This window comes from Chelonia mydas, chromosome 22 (assembly GCF_015237465.2).
Source record: "Chelonia mydas isolate rCheMyd1 chromosome 22, rCheMyd1.pri.v2, whole genome shotgun sequence".
In the NCBI taxonomy this organism is placed as follows: domain Eukaryota; kingdom Metazoa; phylum Chordata; order Testudines; family Cheloniidae; genus Chelonia; species Chelonia mydas.
In genome coordinates this window covers 10998008-11016637 of record NC_051262.2, presented here as the reverse complement: position 1 = coordinate 11016637, position 18630 = coordinate 10998008, and the positions used below count along the sequence as shown (strand labels likewise).

Genomic DNA, 18630 nt, shown 5'->3' with positions numbered 1-18630 from the left:
TGGCTTGGGTAAGCATTCCCTTTCCCTCAATAGCTCCCTCTGCTCATTGGCCGGTGTGATGAGAGCTTCCCACTCTTGTTTCAATCTTCTTTAACCACTGCCTACAAGTTGCCTACTGTCAGGGCTACCATAGCAAAGCCTTGCTCATCTGATAGTCTTAGGCAGAGCCCCAAATAGGCTGATGGTGACAAAGTGTGCATTCCTGTCTAGCCTGACCCATTCCATTTATTTATGTGGAAGATGATGGGCATTTCTGCATAATTCAAGTCCAAGCCATGCAGCATGTGATAACTTTCCATGCTTCTTAAAATAAAATAATTATTAAAATCTTCATTTTGATTAGGTCCAGCAATCGCTGGGGTTTAATATGGCAATGAATTGGTGAGTTTGCATGTGGATCACTGCCCTCTCTTGGCTGGAATCAGAATTGCACAACTGTGGGTCATATACCCTATAGTGTTAGGAGCAGACTGAGATGTTCAGGCTGTAGGGATTGTGCTTCAGGAGCAGGAGGAGCTGAAAGCTGTCCCCTGATGCTAGGAATCTCCTAATATGCAGCCTTCAAATGACAACAGCAAGCCCTAAAATGGCCACGGTGTTGCTACAATAACAAGAAGTCAGGGTTGTAATTTAGATGTTCAGTTTCTCCAAACAAGTATCCCATGACAAAACTTTATTTTTGCAATTTCATGCTTTGATCAAAAAGCAGGAACAAATACTGGGAGTTGACACATTTGAGTGTAGCTGTCCAATGCAACCAACCAACCATGTAGGGATATTTTGAGGAACTGGCTTTTTAGGTTCACAAAAGCAGCCCCACAACCTGGGATACTGGGTTTGTGTCAAGAACAGCAGTGCTTGTTCAAACCATTCAGCAACGCACACTGGTTAAATGTCTGCGGCTTGGTATAAAATCCACTGCAGCTTTAAGAGAGGGGAGGGTTTCCAGGAGAGGAAAAGGCAAAGCCTGCCCACAAGGGCTTCTTTTTGCCTTTCTGATCCATTCAGAAATTACTCATTGCAAATTCCTGACTTTTCAAGAGGAGGAAGTGCGATTGCATGGATTTCATTTGCTGCACATGTGTGGCACAGAGTGGGAAAGAGACTTCTTAACTGGGGAGCTAGTCCAGCAACAGCGATGACTTTGTGAGAGCTGGGGTGGGGGGTTGCTTTACACCAGGAAGCTGTGCTGTATGTTTCCACGCTCAGCTGCTGAGACAGAGAGAGAGAGACACACACACCAACACAACAGCAGCCGCTTGCCTTTCTCGGTGTGTGGATCAGCTGTCTCTCTCTCTCTCTCTTTTTTTTTTTTTTTCTTTCCGGTGTGTTGTTGTTTGTGTGTTGCGATGGCTGAATGATGGCCCAGTACAACTCCACACCACACACCATGGCTGCCAAAGAAGATCTCTACAGCAAAGTCACCCCCAGACGAAACAGACAGCAACGAACGGGGACAATCAAACACGGGTCGTCTCTGGAGATCCTTTTATCAATGGGATTCCCCAAAGCCAGGGCGTAAGTTGGGACATCTTTACTTCCCCCTCCACCCTCTGAACCCCCCCCCCCACTCTTTTCTGGTATAAAGGCGAGCTGGTTAAAGGCCGGGGGGGGGGTGCAATTTCTGGTTTGCATGTTGATCCAGGGTAGAAGGCGTGTGTGTATCTGGGGCGTTCTCTCGGCGAGGCAGGAGAACGGGGTGCGATGGGCAGCTGCCTGCGGTGGGTACCCGACCGCTCGGTGATGCAGGTGCGCCTCGGCCCAAATGGCCTTTGCCGATTTCAGGTTTCGGAGGAGGGGTTTGTTTAGGAACCGGGGGGTGGCTTTCGAGGAGAGGCTCCGCTCCGAGCTGTTGAACTGCAGAGGCAGAGCCCATCCACTGCAGTGGTTTGCAGGCTGGGGGTGTGCAATTTGCAGGGAGGTGGGAGCGGCGCGCGTGGATCGCCTACTCATGGCCAGGGAAGAGACCCGGCTCCCTGGAAGGGCTGGTCTGTGCCAGGGGCTTTAAAGGCAGGTGAAGCAAGGAGCATGCACTGCAGCAGCCCCGGCTGGGGCGTTGCTATTTTACGGCGGCTCCGTACCGCGGTTATGCATCCAGGCTCATGGTTTTGATGTCAGGATGCACAGCCTTGGCAAGGTAGCAACAGCAGCGGCGGCGCACAAATCCCGCGGCTCTGGAGCAACCGAAAAATCAAGCCTGTTCACAGGACTGTGAACCCAGGGCCAGGCCTGGCCGCGGAATGGATGCGCTGAGCACCGCTGGCCTGTCTCCCGATCCTGGTGAGAAATTGCTTCAGAAGTTTTGGATGCCCAGCTTGCTCCAGCTAGACAGGAAACTGGACTTCAGCAAGGTGCAATTAGAACCCATATCCCTTCGCCATTATTTGACAGTGGTTATTCCTCAGCAGTTATTTTAGCGCCTGCAGTCACCTGAGATCATGTCTGTAACCTACGTGCCGGTGAACTCAATGGAAGCAGTGTTCAGAAACCCCAGACCTTTGTAATCCAACGTCCCGTGTTTTTCATGCGCAATTTAGCAATAATCTGTTGTAATATTTCTTTGCTGTGCTCAAAAGTCATTCGGCAACAGGCTAAATATCATGTAATACTGACCCTCCCCAACCCCCTGGTTAAAATGATGACTACTGAGTGGGGTACTTTAGGCTGTAAAACAAACTAGGGGAATTTGGATGATTGCTTGATCTGCCTAGATTTGCCTTTTATAGTTGAGATATCAGAACTCAGCTGGTTTCCGACTGTTTTCTGTACAGATTTTTATAGGTTCACAGATACACATGATTTTAAGGACAGACATCAGCTATAGATTCATATGACCACCATGGCTTTCACTACAACATACACACACACTCAAAATCCAATGTGCGTTTTCCATTGTCCTACTTATGCTCTATATGTGTGTCAATGATCTGTAGCCATATAGAGAGAGTGGGAGGTAGCATTTATCAGGATGCTTGCAGATTGGCACACTGAGGAAGCAATGACTTAATGCACCCAGATTGGATGGAAATGCACTAGCATATTACTCAGTCTAGATGGGGGAAAGAAATGCTTGATATGAAAGATAAAAACAATGATTACCTCTATGACGGTGATGTCTAGTTTGACAGCCAGCTATTTTACCTGAGTTACCATACCGTTCACATCCTTGCTTAATAAAAGCTTGCTTCATAGTTGCAGTACATAAAAATGAAACCAAAGCCTACATAGACCAGCTGGGAGAGGTTAAATCCAAAGAACAGGTATCAAAAATACCCCCAAACTTAAAGGCTTATTATCATAAAGTATTTGGACTCAGAGGCGAAACCAGCTAGTTCTTTACATACAACAGGATACTATAATAGTATATTTAACTGATAAACTTTGTGCTGGAATTGGATGACTCAGTGTATAACATAGCTCTTGGCACCATATTCCAGTCTGCTGATAATGCTGCAATTAAACGGTTATTAAAATATGAGTAAGAAGCAAAACAAAAATAAAAGCGGATTGGTAATTGCTGCTGCCAGTGGTGTGCTATTATGGAATAATCCACAGGTCAGTGGTCAGGCTCCCAAAAGTGCAGGGTTTATAAGCAGCACAGAGCACGTTGTCGGGATGATTCCCACAAGATTGCCGCTTCCCAGAAGAGGCCTTTTATCCAAATGCTCATTTCTGTGCAAAGGGAGGAGACTGAGGCTGAGATTTTCATATTCAAGTTTCTAGGTACTACCACATTATAAATGACAACCACAATAAAAATATATAAGGCTTCATATAATTGCCGTGGCTCTGGGTAGGTCAGTCAACCGATTGAACCTGGGACTGCTGGTTCTAAAAGCAAGACCCTCTGCTGCCAAAGCCCAGCTCTGTTAGCCAAAGCTGTAGCAGGCTTATCAACCTCTATCGGTAGGTCTGTACTTCCAGCTGGGGCTGCAGTTCCCAGCTCGAGGAGACACATCAACACTAGCTAGCTCTGGTTGAGCTAACACCCTACTGAGTGCAGCTGTGGTGGTGCAAGTGACAGGTGGGACTAGCCACCTTGAGTATGTGCCCATCTGAGACAACAGGCACATGCTGGGGGCACCCAGCTCGAAAGCATAGACATACCCTATATGTGGTTCCGCCATCACTGTAGGAGAACAGAGTGGGACACCAAGTGGGAATGAGTTCCATGTGCAACTGGTGTATTCAGGAAGTTCACAGTGGATCCACGAGGCTTCCATCCCACTAGATCAACTCTGCCACTTCCCCTACCGTACACGACCCCACGTTCCCATGGAGAACACCGGGTTGAGCTCAGCACTGCATCATCCAGGGGGCCAAAGAGGAGTCAACACACAAAGCTACACCACTTCCTGTCTCCGACCTCGGCAGAACCAAGACGTTGTTATGTTTTGGCCCTTGGTAGCTATGGAGTACCAGCAGGAGTTAGAATATGGGTATTTATTACTTCACGATGGTCCTCAAATTAGAGGGACTCAGTCCAATTTCTACATAGTGAAATCTTTTCTCTCCGGTGTTCCAAATGTGTTTTCTGTGCTGTTAAAACATGTTTGCCTAGTAACAGACAGAGCAACATAGCAGCATTTCAGTAAAGAGGCGCGTATCCCTCCAGGGTTTGCGCTAATGCTGGGAGAATACTGAGAAAAAAAATAACTGGAGCCTGAAATAAATTCACTTCCCCCATGTGTGTGCCCCCATCACGCTAGCTTTTTGCAATTATTCTAGGCTGAAATTCCTCCTTGTCCACAGGAACAGCACAAGGTCTGTGCATCACTTAAGCTCTTTGGGCTTTAGTGGGACTTAAGGAGGATTCAAGTGGTGCTTTGAGCCTTGTGTTGACCTTCTGTGCAGGGATGAATTCCACCTCTAATGAACGTGTTTATTGATGGGAATGTTCCTTGACAGAGCAATTTTTAAGGGCATACTGGAAGATTGTGAACTTCAAGTATGTAATCATGCTGGAGCCAATCACATCCAGCCATGGAATAGAATATACCGGTACCAGGCCCACAAGCTATTTGGGGCAGGGACTTCATTTGTACAGCACTCAAGACAATGGTGTCTTGATCCTGGCTCGAGCCTCTGTGTGCTACTGTAATACAAATATGCGTAGTACCACATGTCTAATCAAAACCACTTCCATTTCAAATACTGAACACTCAGAAGCAAGCTGCAGACCAAGGGATTATTTGGTCAACAGTTTTAAATAGCAAATTTGTTGAAGATCCCAATCTGTTCACTCGGTGAACAGTAATAAAAGAGGCATAATTAATTGAATAAGCAATCCCTTACAAATTACTCTTCCAGATCTGCTTTTCTCTCTGGAGTGCCTATTTTTCCCCTTTTGAGTACTTCTTTAACTGTTTTTGGAAGTAATGAGACAGAAGGCTTTTTGCATACTCTGGCTTTTAACAGATGAAATTCTGCATCCTGGCTGGAGCAATAGCTTGACTAATTAAATGGTCTAGTACATGTGCTGCAGTTCCTAGGTTCAGCATTGGGGCCTCTGACCAATTGTGTACATCTGTGCTGGAATGCATCCAAGAGGGAAGCATGGGGCTGTGCTGTGCAATTGAACATAGATACTGCAATTGAGTTAGCAGCTGTAGGGAAGGAACACTGGAGAAAGGTTTCAGCAAACATACAATTGGGGCCATATCCCACTATCATTCCACATATGGAATTTTCATTGACTTCACTGCAAATTCTGCTCCAGGACTGAGGGATTATTATTATTTTATTTGTATTACAGTAGTGCCTAAAAGCCCCATTGTGTTAGGCGCAGAATATACACATAGTCAAAGACAGTCCCTATCTCAAAGATCTTTACAGTCCATATAGACTACAAAAATGGGAAGTATCAATATCCCCATTTTAGAGATGGGGAACTGAAGCACAGAGAAATTAAGTTACTTGCCTTGGCAGAACTAGGAATTGAACTCACATACCCGAGGCTCAGTCCAGTATCTTAATCATAAGACCATCCTTCTTCTCTAAGAAAAAGAGAACATGTCCCTTTAGGAAATGAACCCTGTCTTTGAATGCATTTCCCACTGTTTGCAGCATTGTTGCAGCTGTGTTGGTCTCAGGGTATGAGGGCACAATATCTTTTAGTGGACCAACTTCTGTTGATGAGAGAGAGAAGCTTTCGAGCCACAAAGAGCTTTTCTTCAGGTCGGATATAACCTCACCCACCTTGTCTCTCACATATCTTACCGCTTTTTTTTCTGTAAAAATAACAGAGTGAAACCGATTGGAGGAAATGAGAAAGGTGAATAAAAAGGGAAATGGAGTAATCATTCAGATAGATTGGCTGTAATACACCATCTTTATTTTGTATAGTGCTTTTAATGCAATCTGTATTATGAAATGCATTACAGATTTAAATAATGTAGTTACAACATGAAATAATAAACAGAAGGAACTAAACAATCAGAGAAGGGAGGAAAGAAAAATGTTCACAGGAGAGCTGGAAATCTGGGTGGTTGACTGGGCAGAGAGTTATAGGGAGATTGTTCCATGCGTCTCAGAGAAGGCGTTTGCACCAAGAATGACAAGAGTGAAAAATGGGACAAATTAGATGTCTGTGGACAGAAGAAATATTAAAAGACAAAGAGTAAAAATTTTCAAAAGTGCCTACGTGACTAAGTCCCATTTTCAAACATGCCTTAGGAACTTAAGATCATAAGGGCCAGATTTTCAAAGGAATGTAGGTGTATAAAGATGCAGATGGGCACCTTGTGGAATTTTCAAAAGCGCCAAAGCAAGTTAAGTGTCTAACTCCCATGGACTTTAGTCCTTGAAAATCTGGCCTTAAGTGATTTTTGAAAATGGGACTCAGGATCTTAATCCTTTTGAAAATTTTGCCCCGGGTCTGCAAGGTCAAATTCAGAGACATTTTTAGAAACCAGGGAGGACAGCTTGTCCTGAAATGAATAGGGAGCCAAGGGAGTTGTTTGAGGATAGGGGCTGATGAGGTAGTCTTATTTTGATAGTCAAGGAATATTGTGGGAGGCTAAGAGAGTGTATCCTATAAGGATGGACAAGCAAAGAAAAACTTGTTTTCCAGAACTACCTCGACATAGTCTGCATACAGCCCTAACACCAACACTTCTGAAGCCCCGCATAGCTGTTAGTGGGTCCACTGCTTATTCCTGGACAATGAAGCAAGGAAGCTACACAGTTCAGATTTTAACATGTCAAAAAAAACTTAAATGATACAGTTATTAGTGCAGAAAGTCACTAAATATTACAGAGGAGGTTGAGAAAAATATGATTTTACACTCTCTATAGCGCTTTTCATCCCACTCTGACGACCTGTGAAAGGGAGCCACCTCTGGGTTCAAACATGGCAGCTGTTTAACAGTGCACCCTAATGTTACACCAGCTTTTAGGAAAAGAAATTCAGGATACTGTAGGAAGCTGAATCTGCAAGGCAATTTGGGAAGACAGATGACTGCAATCATCTGAGTTGCATTCTGGCCACGACATTAGATGTGGCATCCCTAATCATTTTTGAAGAGGACTTCTATTAATTACAAGTGGTCACTCTTTGTATGTCTCATTCAAAAGGCAGTGACTCCCCAGTGTTACCAGACACCATACTGGGACATTATTTCTATACTGGGTTAGGCCCCAGCCCTTCATTGAGCTCCTTGAATGCACACTCGTGTACTCTGGGGCTCTGGATGGCAGGCACAGGCATCTCTGGCACAGAGCTCATTGCTGTATCCAGGCCTTAGAGAGAAGAGTGACGCCCATTGAATTGCCTTCACAAGTTCTTGCAGTGCTTGCAAAAGAGACCATCTGACTCAAGTGCTGACCAACTCTGTCCCTGTGATAAGATCACAACCTAAAGTGCTGTGGCTGTAGCCACACTGCATCCTTGCTTGGAGGTATTTTATACATAAACCACAGCTTGACCTGTCTCCACAGTAATCCTGTTTCTACAGGAGGTGGGAGGGGAGCCGAGAGAGGTGAAACAAAAAGACACTTCTGCCACATTGACAACCAGGACACTTGTGCCTTGGAGACTGGGGAAACTCAGACGTTCTTGTCAACTGCTGGAAATGGCCCACCTTGATTATCACTACAAAAGGTTTTTTCCTCCCCACCCCGCACCCCGCTCTGCTGCTGGTAATAGCTCATCTTAAGTGATCACTCTGGTTACAGTGTGTATGGTAACACCCATTGTTTCACGTTCTCTCTGTATATAAATGTATTTTCCACTGAATGCATCCGATGAAGTGAGCTGTAGCTCACGAAAGCTTATGCTCAAATAAATTGGTTAGTCTCTAAGGTGCCACAAGTCCTCCTTTTCTTTTTGCGAATACAGACTAACACGGCTGCTGCTCTGAAACCTGTTTAAGAATGGTGCAAAGATTGCTCATAACAACCATGCCAAGGTCAATGAGTCATTGGGATATTTGCTGTGTAAGTGCCAGTAGTGCAGAACGAAAGCTTCCCAGTGGAAGTTTTTCTTGTACACCCACCTTGTTTGGGGGGCAGGGAAAGAGCTGCATTGTGCGGTTAGCTCCCCTTACTGGGATCCTGCATTTAAACATACAAATAGCATTAAGTAATGAGTTCCTGGTCTAGAGACAAGTCAGCGGGATCCCCATGATCCTGCATCTCAGAACTCTATATTGCAGGGCTGTCAAACCTTTACAATATCCTGGGAGGCATTAGCAACTTGCCAGGGCCCAGTGGACCTTTGCCCATTTCGATATCAAAATAAATGCAAGCAACATAACATTTGCTTGTTCTTGTCCTTCTCGCTGGTGATTTGTCTTGGGGGCAAAAGGCTGATCTTGTTGCCAATGACTTCACCAGCTTCAAAAGATAAGTAGATGGGGGTCAGGGAGAAGTGCCATGGCTCTGCCTCTAACACACCAGCCAATAGGGCAAAACTTTAAAAAGAGAGCAATTTTGTTTGGTCAAATAGATTTTGTTTGTTTGTTTGTGTCCCCTGCACTCCCCGACTTTGTCAAATGTCTCTGGGACTTGGGGGGGTCTAGTGCACTGTTTCACGCCAGGCCAATGTCATGCAAGTCAACGCTTGTTAATGGGGGGATCATTATGGAAAAATACTGACAAAAGGTTAACGCTGCCGCTGAGCAAACCTAGCTTAGAGGCAAAGTTGAAGATATGTAACTCTGATAAACAGCAAGACCTTTAATAGCTTGACACTGAAAGAGGTTTTAACCATATTTCACTTACACTCTTCCCGTCACCGTTATTACAAGCAATTTAAAGCAAGTGTCATTTCTTCCTTTTACATATTATTAAGGAGGCACTGCAGTTCATGATAGTTCAGAATTAATCATTTGCGGATAGCGACTGCTTAATAATTTCTGCTGGAGAGGTGGGAGTGCATTAGACATATTTTTCCCCTCTCGATTCTTAAAAGCACAAAACTTACTATCTTCTCCACCCCCATCCCAACAAAATATAAACAATTCTTACCCCACTAGGATCTGATCCAGTTCCCATTAATGCTCTGATTCAGCAAAGAACTTAAGCCCATCCTTAACTTTGAACATGAGTAGTTGAGAGCAAAGTGCTCTGTATTTTCCTCCTGATTATGGAAGGGATGTTTTCAGTAACATTGGGGACACTTGTGACGCATAAAGCAGTACATTTCTTTTCCTAAACTATACCTTATTTTGGGGGGAAGGACAAGATTTTTGCTGCAAAATTCTATTTCTCCTGTTTTGCACTAATATAAAACATTACTGTTTTATTTATATTGTAATAGCAACTTAGGAGCTCTGATCATGGACCAGGATCCATATATATATAGTGCTAGGCGCTATACAAACACTAAACAAAAAGAGGGTGTCTGCCTTGAAGAGCTTGCAATCTAAACAGATGGCAAGAGACAACAGGTGGATGCAGACAGTCAGACACAGGGAGAGCACAGGAGACAGAGTTGGTCAGCACGATAGGTACTGATCTCAGCATTGTCTCCAAAAGGAGCTTTTAGTCCTGATTCTTCTCATTAATAATATTTTGGTAAAATTCACCCCTGTGTAGAGGACTGGTGCAAAGGTCTAGGCACCACTCTTTTGAGGATAAAGTGGAACTTAAGTAGTGCATACGGCCCTCTGTACAGAGGTGAATTCCATCCTATGTAAGTTTCAGAGTAGCAGCCGTGTTAGTCTGTATCCGCAAAAAGAACAGGAGTACTTGTGGCACCTAAATTTGTTAGTCTCTAAGGTGCCACAAGTACTCCTATCCTATGTAAGTGTAATTCTAGCTAATAGTTAGCACTTTTCATCTTCACACAAGGTTAAAAATAAATGAAGTGAGCTTCCCAGACCCCATGTAAGGTGAGTATTCTCTCCATTTTACAAATGGAGAAATTAAATCAGAGAGGTGCATTGACTTGTTTGAAGCCACAGTGATAGACTTAATTAATTAATGTTAAGTTTTTTGAATAAAGGGTACGATAGAATTACACAGTATTATTCTGATTTCTCACGCAAGAACCACATTCCTCTCCACATATGATTTTTTTAGTTTATTCTCCACAAAAAATATTTCCCTTCATCGCATGCTTGAAATGAGTGTGATTGGTAATTAATAGTAAATGTCAGATAACGGTATATTACCAGTGGATAAACTGCAATCATTCCTCTGAGTCAGAATTCAGACCGTTCTGAAACATGCGGGGGGAGGGGGGTCTGATTCTCGTTTAGGCTGGCAAGGTATAGGCTTACAATGAGCCTAAATGTCAATTACATATACACCCAGTATGTTACCTTCCCGCTGCTTTACGCTGCTGGAGTGGTGTAAAGTGCCTTAGAGTCTACGAGTATCTGTCCAAAGGGCCAAGTCCTCGGCCGGTGTAAATTGGCATAGTGCCATTGACTTCAATGGAGAAATGCTAATATATATCAGCTGAGGAGTTTGCTCCAAAATAGCCTGGTTCTCATTTGCACCAAGGCCCCTTCATGCCACTCTGCCAGTGGGTTCTTTTGCACCAGTCTGGCAACGCAAAGAAGTTTCAGAGTACATAAGAATCTGTCCCCAAGTCTTTGGGAGAAAAGCTATGTCGGCAGTATTCCTCCCCTCCCCCGCAATACATTTTTACACCAACTATGCAATATCTTTGTAAATGGTGACTCACTGCTTCTGTGCCTCACAGGCCATTATCTACACACCTACAAGATGCCCATTACTGCCTTCAATAAGAGCACCTGGGGGGCTTGAGCACACTTTAAAGAGTCACAGCACGTAACAGAGAATGCAGGGCTGCTTCCCAGGCACTGGCTATGCCGCTGGCCTCCTGCGTGGTGTGATCATTCTGGTCTAAAATGTGTCAGTGTAAATTTAGCCAAGTGCAGAGGGCTGTGAGCAGAGCGTGACTCAAGATGGCTTCACGACTCTGAGCCCTATGCACTGAAGGAGGCCGGAAGCACAGAGCCTCTGTTATGGTGTCATGGTGAAATGGTATGCTGTTCCATTGCAACAGGGAAGTTGGGTGGCAACTGGCATCCTAATGTCCCACGGATCCATGTCCGCTCACCTTCCATCCTGTTCACCTACACTTAGGGTGACCAGAGGTCCCATTTTTAAAGGGACAGTCCTGTTTTTTGAGACTTTTTCTTATATAGGCGCCTATTACTCCCCACCCCGGTCCCGTTTTTTCCACAGTTGCTATCTGGTCACCCTACCTACACTTTCTTCTCATCAGTGGCACCTATAGACCTATGCAACCTATAGCCACGATGCTGCAACTGTATCATCTGCAATGGCAGACTCCCATGCCAGTGTGAACTACCCATGGAAGTCAGCAGGGCTCCATACATCATAGGTGCTGGAACTAGGGGTGCAGGAGCACCCCCTGGCTTGAAGTGGTTTCCGTCATATACAGGGTTCACAGTTTGGTTCAATGGCTCGCAGCACGCCCTCTACACACATTGTTCCAGCACCCCTGCCGTACAGGCCCAAGATTCTTCTTATCTGGAGCCAGCTGCAGGATCAGGGCCTGTCACACCACAGTGGGACTTGCCCTTCCAGTGTTTTTTGGACTTCATTTTGATTTTACAAAATTGGTTCAATTTTGCAACAACAAAAAAACCACCACAAAAAAGCTGCAGTATTTGCTGTTTTCTCCCTAATGTCCTGCTCTCAAGAAAACACAACCCTTATTGGAATTTTCAGTTTCAAAATCAAACTTGGTTGCACTGATCCTTCGCAATGAGGCTTAGTAGATATGAAGGCTCCGGCTCAAAAGCAGATGCATGGTAACCAGGATCAATGTATTTGAAATAATTGCCAACAATCTGAAAAGGGCAGTGATGTCTCAGAGCATTGCAAGTCGTTTTGATGTGAAAGTTGTCGTATAGGGACATGGCTTTTAACTCCCATTTGAAATGCAGGGCAGTGGGGGAGCTTTTGCAGGGATAGTACTTCCGTGATTTAGTCATAGATATACAGGGTACCTGACCAGTGCATCTTGCTGGGGCTTCCTTTGTGAGTCAACCTTAAAACAGGGTCTTCGGAGTTCCTTTTTCAGTCAACGCTGGACTCCTGCTGGGATTCTTTTGTTGTTCTCTCAGGAAACTCCTGTGACCGGCTGTTGATTTCTCTGCCTTGTGTTTGGTTTTTGGATGGGCCATGCTGGTGCTAACTGGGTTTTAAAAGAAGTGAGTCAAGAGTGCCAAACTAAGTGGGAAATTAGACTGGACAAACACACAGTTCTGTAAGAGGCATGTGTAAGAACTGGTGGCTGGAATTTGCTGCATGGAACTGTGCAGCCATGTTGTAGCTTTCCCTGTCTGCGTGCACACCGTGGAAGAGTGCTGGAGCTCTCTTAGCACAAGGATTGTGTGGCTGGGTCTATACGAGATGATTAGGGCCCTGCCACATTCATGGCCAAGAAAATGCATCATGGGCTGTGAAATCTGCTCTCCTGGTGTGAAATCTGGTTTTTTGTGTGCTTTTACCTGACACTATACAGATTTCTCAGGGGAGACCCAGTGTTTCTCAAATCGGGGGTCCTGACCCAAAAAGCACTTGCGGGGTGGGGAGGGGGTTCACAAGATTATTTTAGGGGGGTTGCAGTATTGCCACCCTTACTTCTGCACTGCCTTCAGAGCTGGGTGGACAGAGAGCGGCAGCTGTTACCTGGGCACCCAGCTCTGAAGGCAGCGCCCGCCAGCTGCAGTGCAGAAGTGAGGGTGGCAACACCTACCAGGCCATCCTGACTTCTGCGCTGCTGCTGCCGGAGGCTCTGCCTTCAGAGCTGGGCTCCCGGCCAGCAGCCGACGGTCTCCAGCTCCCCAGCTCAGAAGGCAGCACCACCGCCAGCAGCAGTGCCGAAGTAAGGGTAGCAGTATTGCGACCTTCCCACCACAACTCCTTTTTGGGTCAGAAGCCCTACAATTACAACACGGTGAAATTTCAGATTTAAATAGCTGAAATAATGAAATTTACGATTTTAAAAACCCTATGACCGTGAAATTGACCAGAATGGATCGTAGGGCCCTATAGATGATTCATCTTTTAATATTTCCCACCTCCAACAGGAGCGCCAGTGCAGACCCATCATTGCTGTGTTAACTGTCTTGTGGTCTACCCCTGTATTAAGAGCAGGCCTAGAAGACATGGTAGTTGAACATTCCCACCACGACTACCACTAGTGCTGCTCCACCGGTGATCACAACAGCAGGAGCAAAAGTGCAGATGAGTTGCTAGGGTTTTTAATGAGAAAAAGGCCCAGTTCATGGAGGCCCAGCTTGTGATTCTAACACAACTGGAAGCTCTAGGCTGTCCAAAGGGCCCAGGATGAAGGTAAGACCTGAGCTTCACCCCGCCCATGGTGGCGAACATGAGGGGAATATACTCTACAGCAGAAGCACGTGGTTGCTGCCCTGAAGGGCTCTTCCCTGCACCCTGCAGAGGGATCCAGGCTGAGTCAAATGGAATTCCTTCCGGGATTGCCGTGCATTCCTTTCACAGGCTAGCCCAATACAGACTGTAGCTTAAAAGCTACAATATAGCCCCCTGTGTACAAGGCCTGACGCAGCTGGAATGGCTGTTTGCCACACGGTCCCCTTAATTAATTGCATGAGACCCAGAGAGAGGGGAGAAGATGCAGTCATAGCAGGGGGTTTTGTTTTTAATTCTTTCTGACATTTAGAAGGTCAGTGGAAAAGCTTGTCAAATAAAACAGGAAGTTAGTCTGACATGTAAGCATTTGAGCACGGGATGAAAATCAGCCAAGGCAGCCACAAGCCCTTGTCTCTGAGCACCAAGCTTTCACACATGAAGACCAAATAGCATCTGAAGCACCAAATCACCATTTGAAATATCTCCCACAAATGATCTTTTGCTGTTTTTCAATACCATGACTAACTTTTACTCCACTGACTAAACGAAATTATCCTCCCTGCGGACTGAGTCTTCTGAGCAGACTTAGGGAAAGAATAGTCCCATGGCTAGAGTGCTAGCTTGGGACTCACAGGACCTGCGGGGGCAATTCCCTGCTCCACCACAGACTTCTTTTATGACCCTGGGCAAGTCACTTAGTCTCTCTGTGCCTCAGCTGACCATCTGTAAAACGGGAGTAATAGCATTGCCCAACCTCATAGGGATGTGATGAGGATAAATATGCTAAAGATCGTGAGGTGTTCAGATACTGTGGTGCTAGGCAGTCATAAAAGTACCATAGATAAGGCACTTGCCTATACTTAAAATGTAGAAAGAAAAGGAGTACTTGTGGCACCTTAGAGACTAACAAATTTATTTGAGCATAAACTTTCGTGAGCTACAGCTCACTTCATCGGATTGACCTAGCTACGTCACTCAGGGATATGACAAATTCACACACCCTGAGCACTGTAATTAAGCCAAATCTAATCCCTGGCGTAGACGCAGCAAGGTTGATGAAAGAATTGTTCTGTTGACTTAGCAATTGTCGCTCGGGGAGGTGGATTACCTACATCAATGGAAAAATCCCTGCTGTCAATACAGGAAGTGTCTACCTTAGGGTGGTGCAGCTGTGCTGCTGAAGCACCCATAATGTTGACCTGCCCAAGGTGAAATTCACAGAGGACCAGCAAAGGCCCATGCATTACTTGAGTGGGTCCCAGCACAGGGGTGAATTTCACCCTTTTTTTTTTTTTTTTTTTGAGTCAGAATTGATTAAATCCAGGACAAGATTTTCAGAAGTTACTAGTGATTTGGTATGACCATGTGAGGTTCCTGACAGGGGCCTGATATCCAGAGAGCAGCTACTCAGCACTTTCTGAAAACCAGGCCCCTTTCAGTTGTCCCAAGTTGGGCACCCAAACCAACTAATCACTTGTGAAAATCTTGGCCCATGGATGCTCAGCTCCTCTGGAAATCAGGCCGCTTACTTCAGGCATCTGAAGTAAAAAAGATTTTGGCCTAAGTGACTTGCCCAAGGCCACGCAGCAAGTCAGCTGCAGAGCTGGGTCTAGATCTCAGCAGCCTGAAATCACTGTTAGGCTGCAAACAACACAAAAATGGCCTCTCACGTGAACCCTTGAGATTCTAATCCAACCTTTGAACTCAGATGTGCAGAGGCAGTAGCATAAATCGAAAGAAGTTTTGTTAACTGAATATTTCAGAACTTTAAAATATATTTGGTTTGAGTGTCATTTTAGAAACGGACAAAGGGTTTTTATGGTTGCACAGGTTGGGTGTAACTGTGGCGAGGAAGGAATCTCATATTTTCTGAGCCAGTTCTCTTGCCCTTAGAGGTAACAAGTTAGTTTTGAATTTGTGTTCTGTGCAGCTGGCTCTTCTGTTGAACATCCTTCCAATCATATGAATATTTGAAACAATTGAACAATTAATCTGAGATCATGAAAGCGGGATTGAATGTTGTGACTAGATAATGATCCCTTTGCTACAAAGTAAACATCAAAGCAGAAGACAATTTTTCAATCACAATATAAAATTCACTGGAAATTCTTGCTACTGTACCCTATTTTTCTTTTATTAAATGAGACGAACATTAAGATCAGGCTGTCCTCTGAAAACATCCAGAAAACACTGGCCATGCCCATTCCAAAATTCATAAAGGTCTGCATGAAGGTCATCTGTGTTCAGAGAGCTGGTGCATGGCAAATGCACCACATAAATTTCACTTGAGCTCTGAAGATTTAAGAGGGACTAGGGTGGAACATTTAGAGCCTGGTGTGGATTTCAAACAGAGAGTGAGTTTCATCCTACAAGCAAAGTGCTCTTAAAAACTGCTCAGGATTCCACAGGATCCACCACTATGATCCAACCCAGAGGAGGAAATTGCTATGAATTGAGGAGCCAGACTGGCGAAAGCACTTAAGTACATTGCTTAACTTTAAACACATGAGTATTCCCACTGCTTCAGCTGGGACTACTCACATGCTTAGGTGCTTTCTGGATGGGGGTCTTTCAAAAACCTTTATTTTTAAATTCCGTAGCACAGTCAGAATTTCTGCTGATTCTACATCATTGTCAGTGTTCCAGTTAGCCAGCTCTGATCCAGCATTAGAATAGCTACATTCGGTTATCTGGATTAGCATCTCTAATTCCATTTCCTTGTGGTTTTCATCAGCTAGCTGGTTTTTTTAATGTGTACTGTGTGTCCTGTTTGTTGTGATACGTTGTGCAATTCAGTTATCTGGTTGCATGTGTAACTATCACTCTACCCACGGACCATTCTGTTGCTGGAGCCTCTGACCCAGTGGACGTACACATGCAAGGATTCACTCTTCTCTGGGTTTTAATTTCAAACCTACATATTATGCTATAATTGTATGCACCTCTATAATAACTGGAATTTGAGTATCGCAAATGTCAATCCTCATACCACTGTGAGGCAGGGAATTATTATTATCCCCATTTCACAGATGAGAAAACTGCAGGACAGAAAGACAAACCCTACATTTTTTAAAGTGACTTTTTTGTGGGGGTGCGGGAGGGGCATCACATTTTAAACACTGATTTTTAGAGGTGCTGAGCATCTAGAATCTCTGTTCTGGGCATTGGGAAGGGTGGGTGCTCAGCACCTATGAAAATCAGGTCCCTTAGGTGTCTAAAATTAAGGCACCTAAAATTAAAGGCTACTTTTGAAAAGCTGACCCTAAGTAACCTGTCCAGAGCCAGGCAGCAAGTAAGTGGCAGAGTTAGTTATAAAGCCCAGGAGTAAAGTTTTCAAAAACACCATGAAGGGATTTATGCGTTACAATGCTGCACGTCACGGCACCTAACTTTTAGACACCTAGAGAAAAATCACAAGAACAGCACTATGATCCACAAAGCCGAATTAGGCACCTCGGCTCCAGACACAATGAATGGGGAGAGAAAGGGCCCCTAAGAATGTGATCCACAAAAAACAGTGCATTGACCGGGGGGAGGGGGGAAGGGGGTGACAAGACAGCAGCGCAAACCCCTGTTTTGGAGATAGGTGCCTAAGTCCAGACTGCAGGGAGCCACCTAGCTCTGCTCAGCAATCCACAAACAGGAACCTGCCCCCTGAAGTCAGCTGGCTGAGGTGCCAAAGGAAAGACTCTAAACTTGACTCCTCACTAGAGCTGGGATCTCTGAAGCTCCTCGCTTCTTCAGGACCACTGTGTTTAATCTGGTCTTGGTAATTCTCCTAAAATCTTGTCAATTTCCCTCACACGGAATTGTAGATTATCGTGGGGCAGATTCTGCTGTAAACTTGGAGTCACTCCACTGAAAGCCACGGCGTCACTCTGGAGTCACACTGCTTTAACCAAGAGCAGAATTTAGCCTTGCCCTCTATTGTATGTTGGACAACAAGACTTGCTTTTGTATTATGAGTGTCTACAATCTTCTAACCATATTTCATGGGGGGTGTAAAACCTAATAAGAAAAACTTTTTTTAAAGAAGTAGATTGTATTATAGGAAATGAGAGGCGACAGCCAGAGGAAGCTGTTTGTTCTCGTTATCAGCTCTAACTCTCATCTCTTGCAAATGGCTCTTTTAAAATCCATCATTGTAACTCTCAGCCTATGTTAGAAAAGGTCGTCTGGTTCTCATTTAAGGGCCTGATTCAGAGTTGACTGAAGTGAATGGGAATCTAAGCAAAGATCTTTCTCCTGCACCTGCATGCTAGTAATATCCAGGTCATCTGTAACCTAGCTTCAGCCAGTGCAGTAAAGCTGAATAGCCCCACTGCCATTACTGGCATTTGTGCTGAGCCCCAACAAGGACATGCAGGAGTTTACACCAATTGGTTAGAGTTCGGCACTGAAGCAGCTGGACCATTTAGGGTTATTCCTGAGTGTAGACAAGAGCATTTGGGGTATGTCTGCACGGCCCTCAGGAGATGACTGCAGCATGTGTAGACAAACCCAGCCTTGATTGAACTTGCTCACTAAAAGTAGCAGCATGGCCGTGGCCTGGACTAGATGCATGAGTAGATACCCCGGGTCGCAGCCACCTACTGCATGCTACTCCCCCTACATAATTTTTAGCAAACTAGCTGGGGTATGCCTACGTGTGCTACAACTGCGCTTCCTGATTGCAATGTAGACATACCCACAGCTTCCCATTCAGCAAAGTCCTTAAGCACATGTCTAACTGCAGGCATGTGCTTAGGTCCCACTGATTGCAGAGAATAGGGGGATAGGACTTAAGCC

At 45.0% G+C, this 18630-nt stretch overlaps 1 protein-coding gene across 4 annotated transcripts in view; it reads left to right on the top strand.

Annotated features, from left to right (window-relative positions):
• Positions 1-882: 882 nt before the first annotated feature.
• Positions 883-18630, top strand: part of UBASH3B (ubiquitin associated and SH3 domain containing B) — a 106587-nt gene continuing 88839 nt past the window's right edge. The window contains exon 1 of one of the 4 annotated variants that reach the window (XM_043533896.1): positions 883-1518. In XM_043533896.1, coding sequence (XP_043389831.1) covers positions 1358-1518 — 161 coding nt within the window. In that variant the 5' untranslated portion in view covers positions 883-1357. Of the gene's footprint in view, positions 1519-1613; positions 1722-18630 lie in introns of those variants that run through there. The other 3 variants (XM_007066959.4, XM_043533898.1, XM_043533897.1) reach the window with 3 other exon arrangements.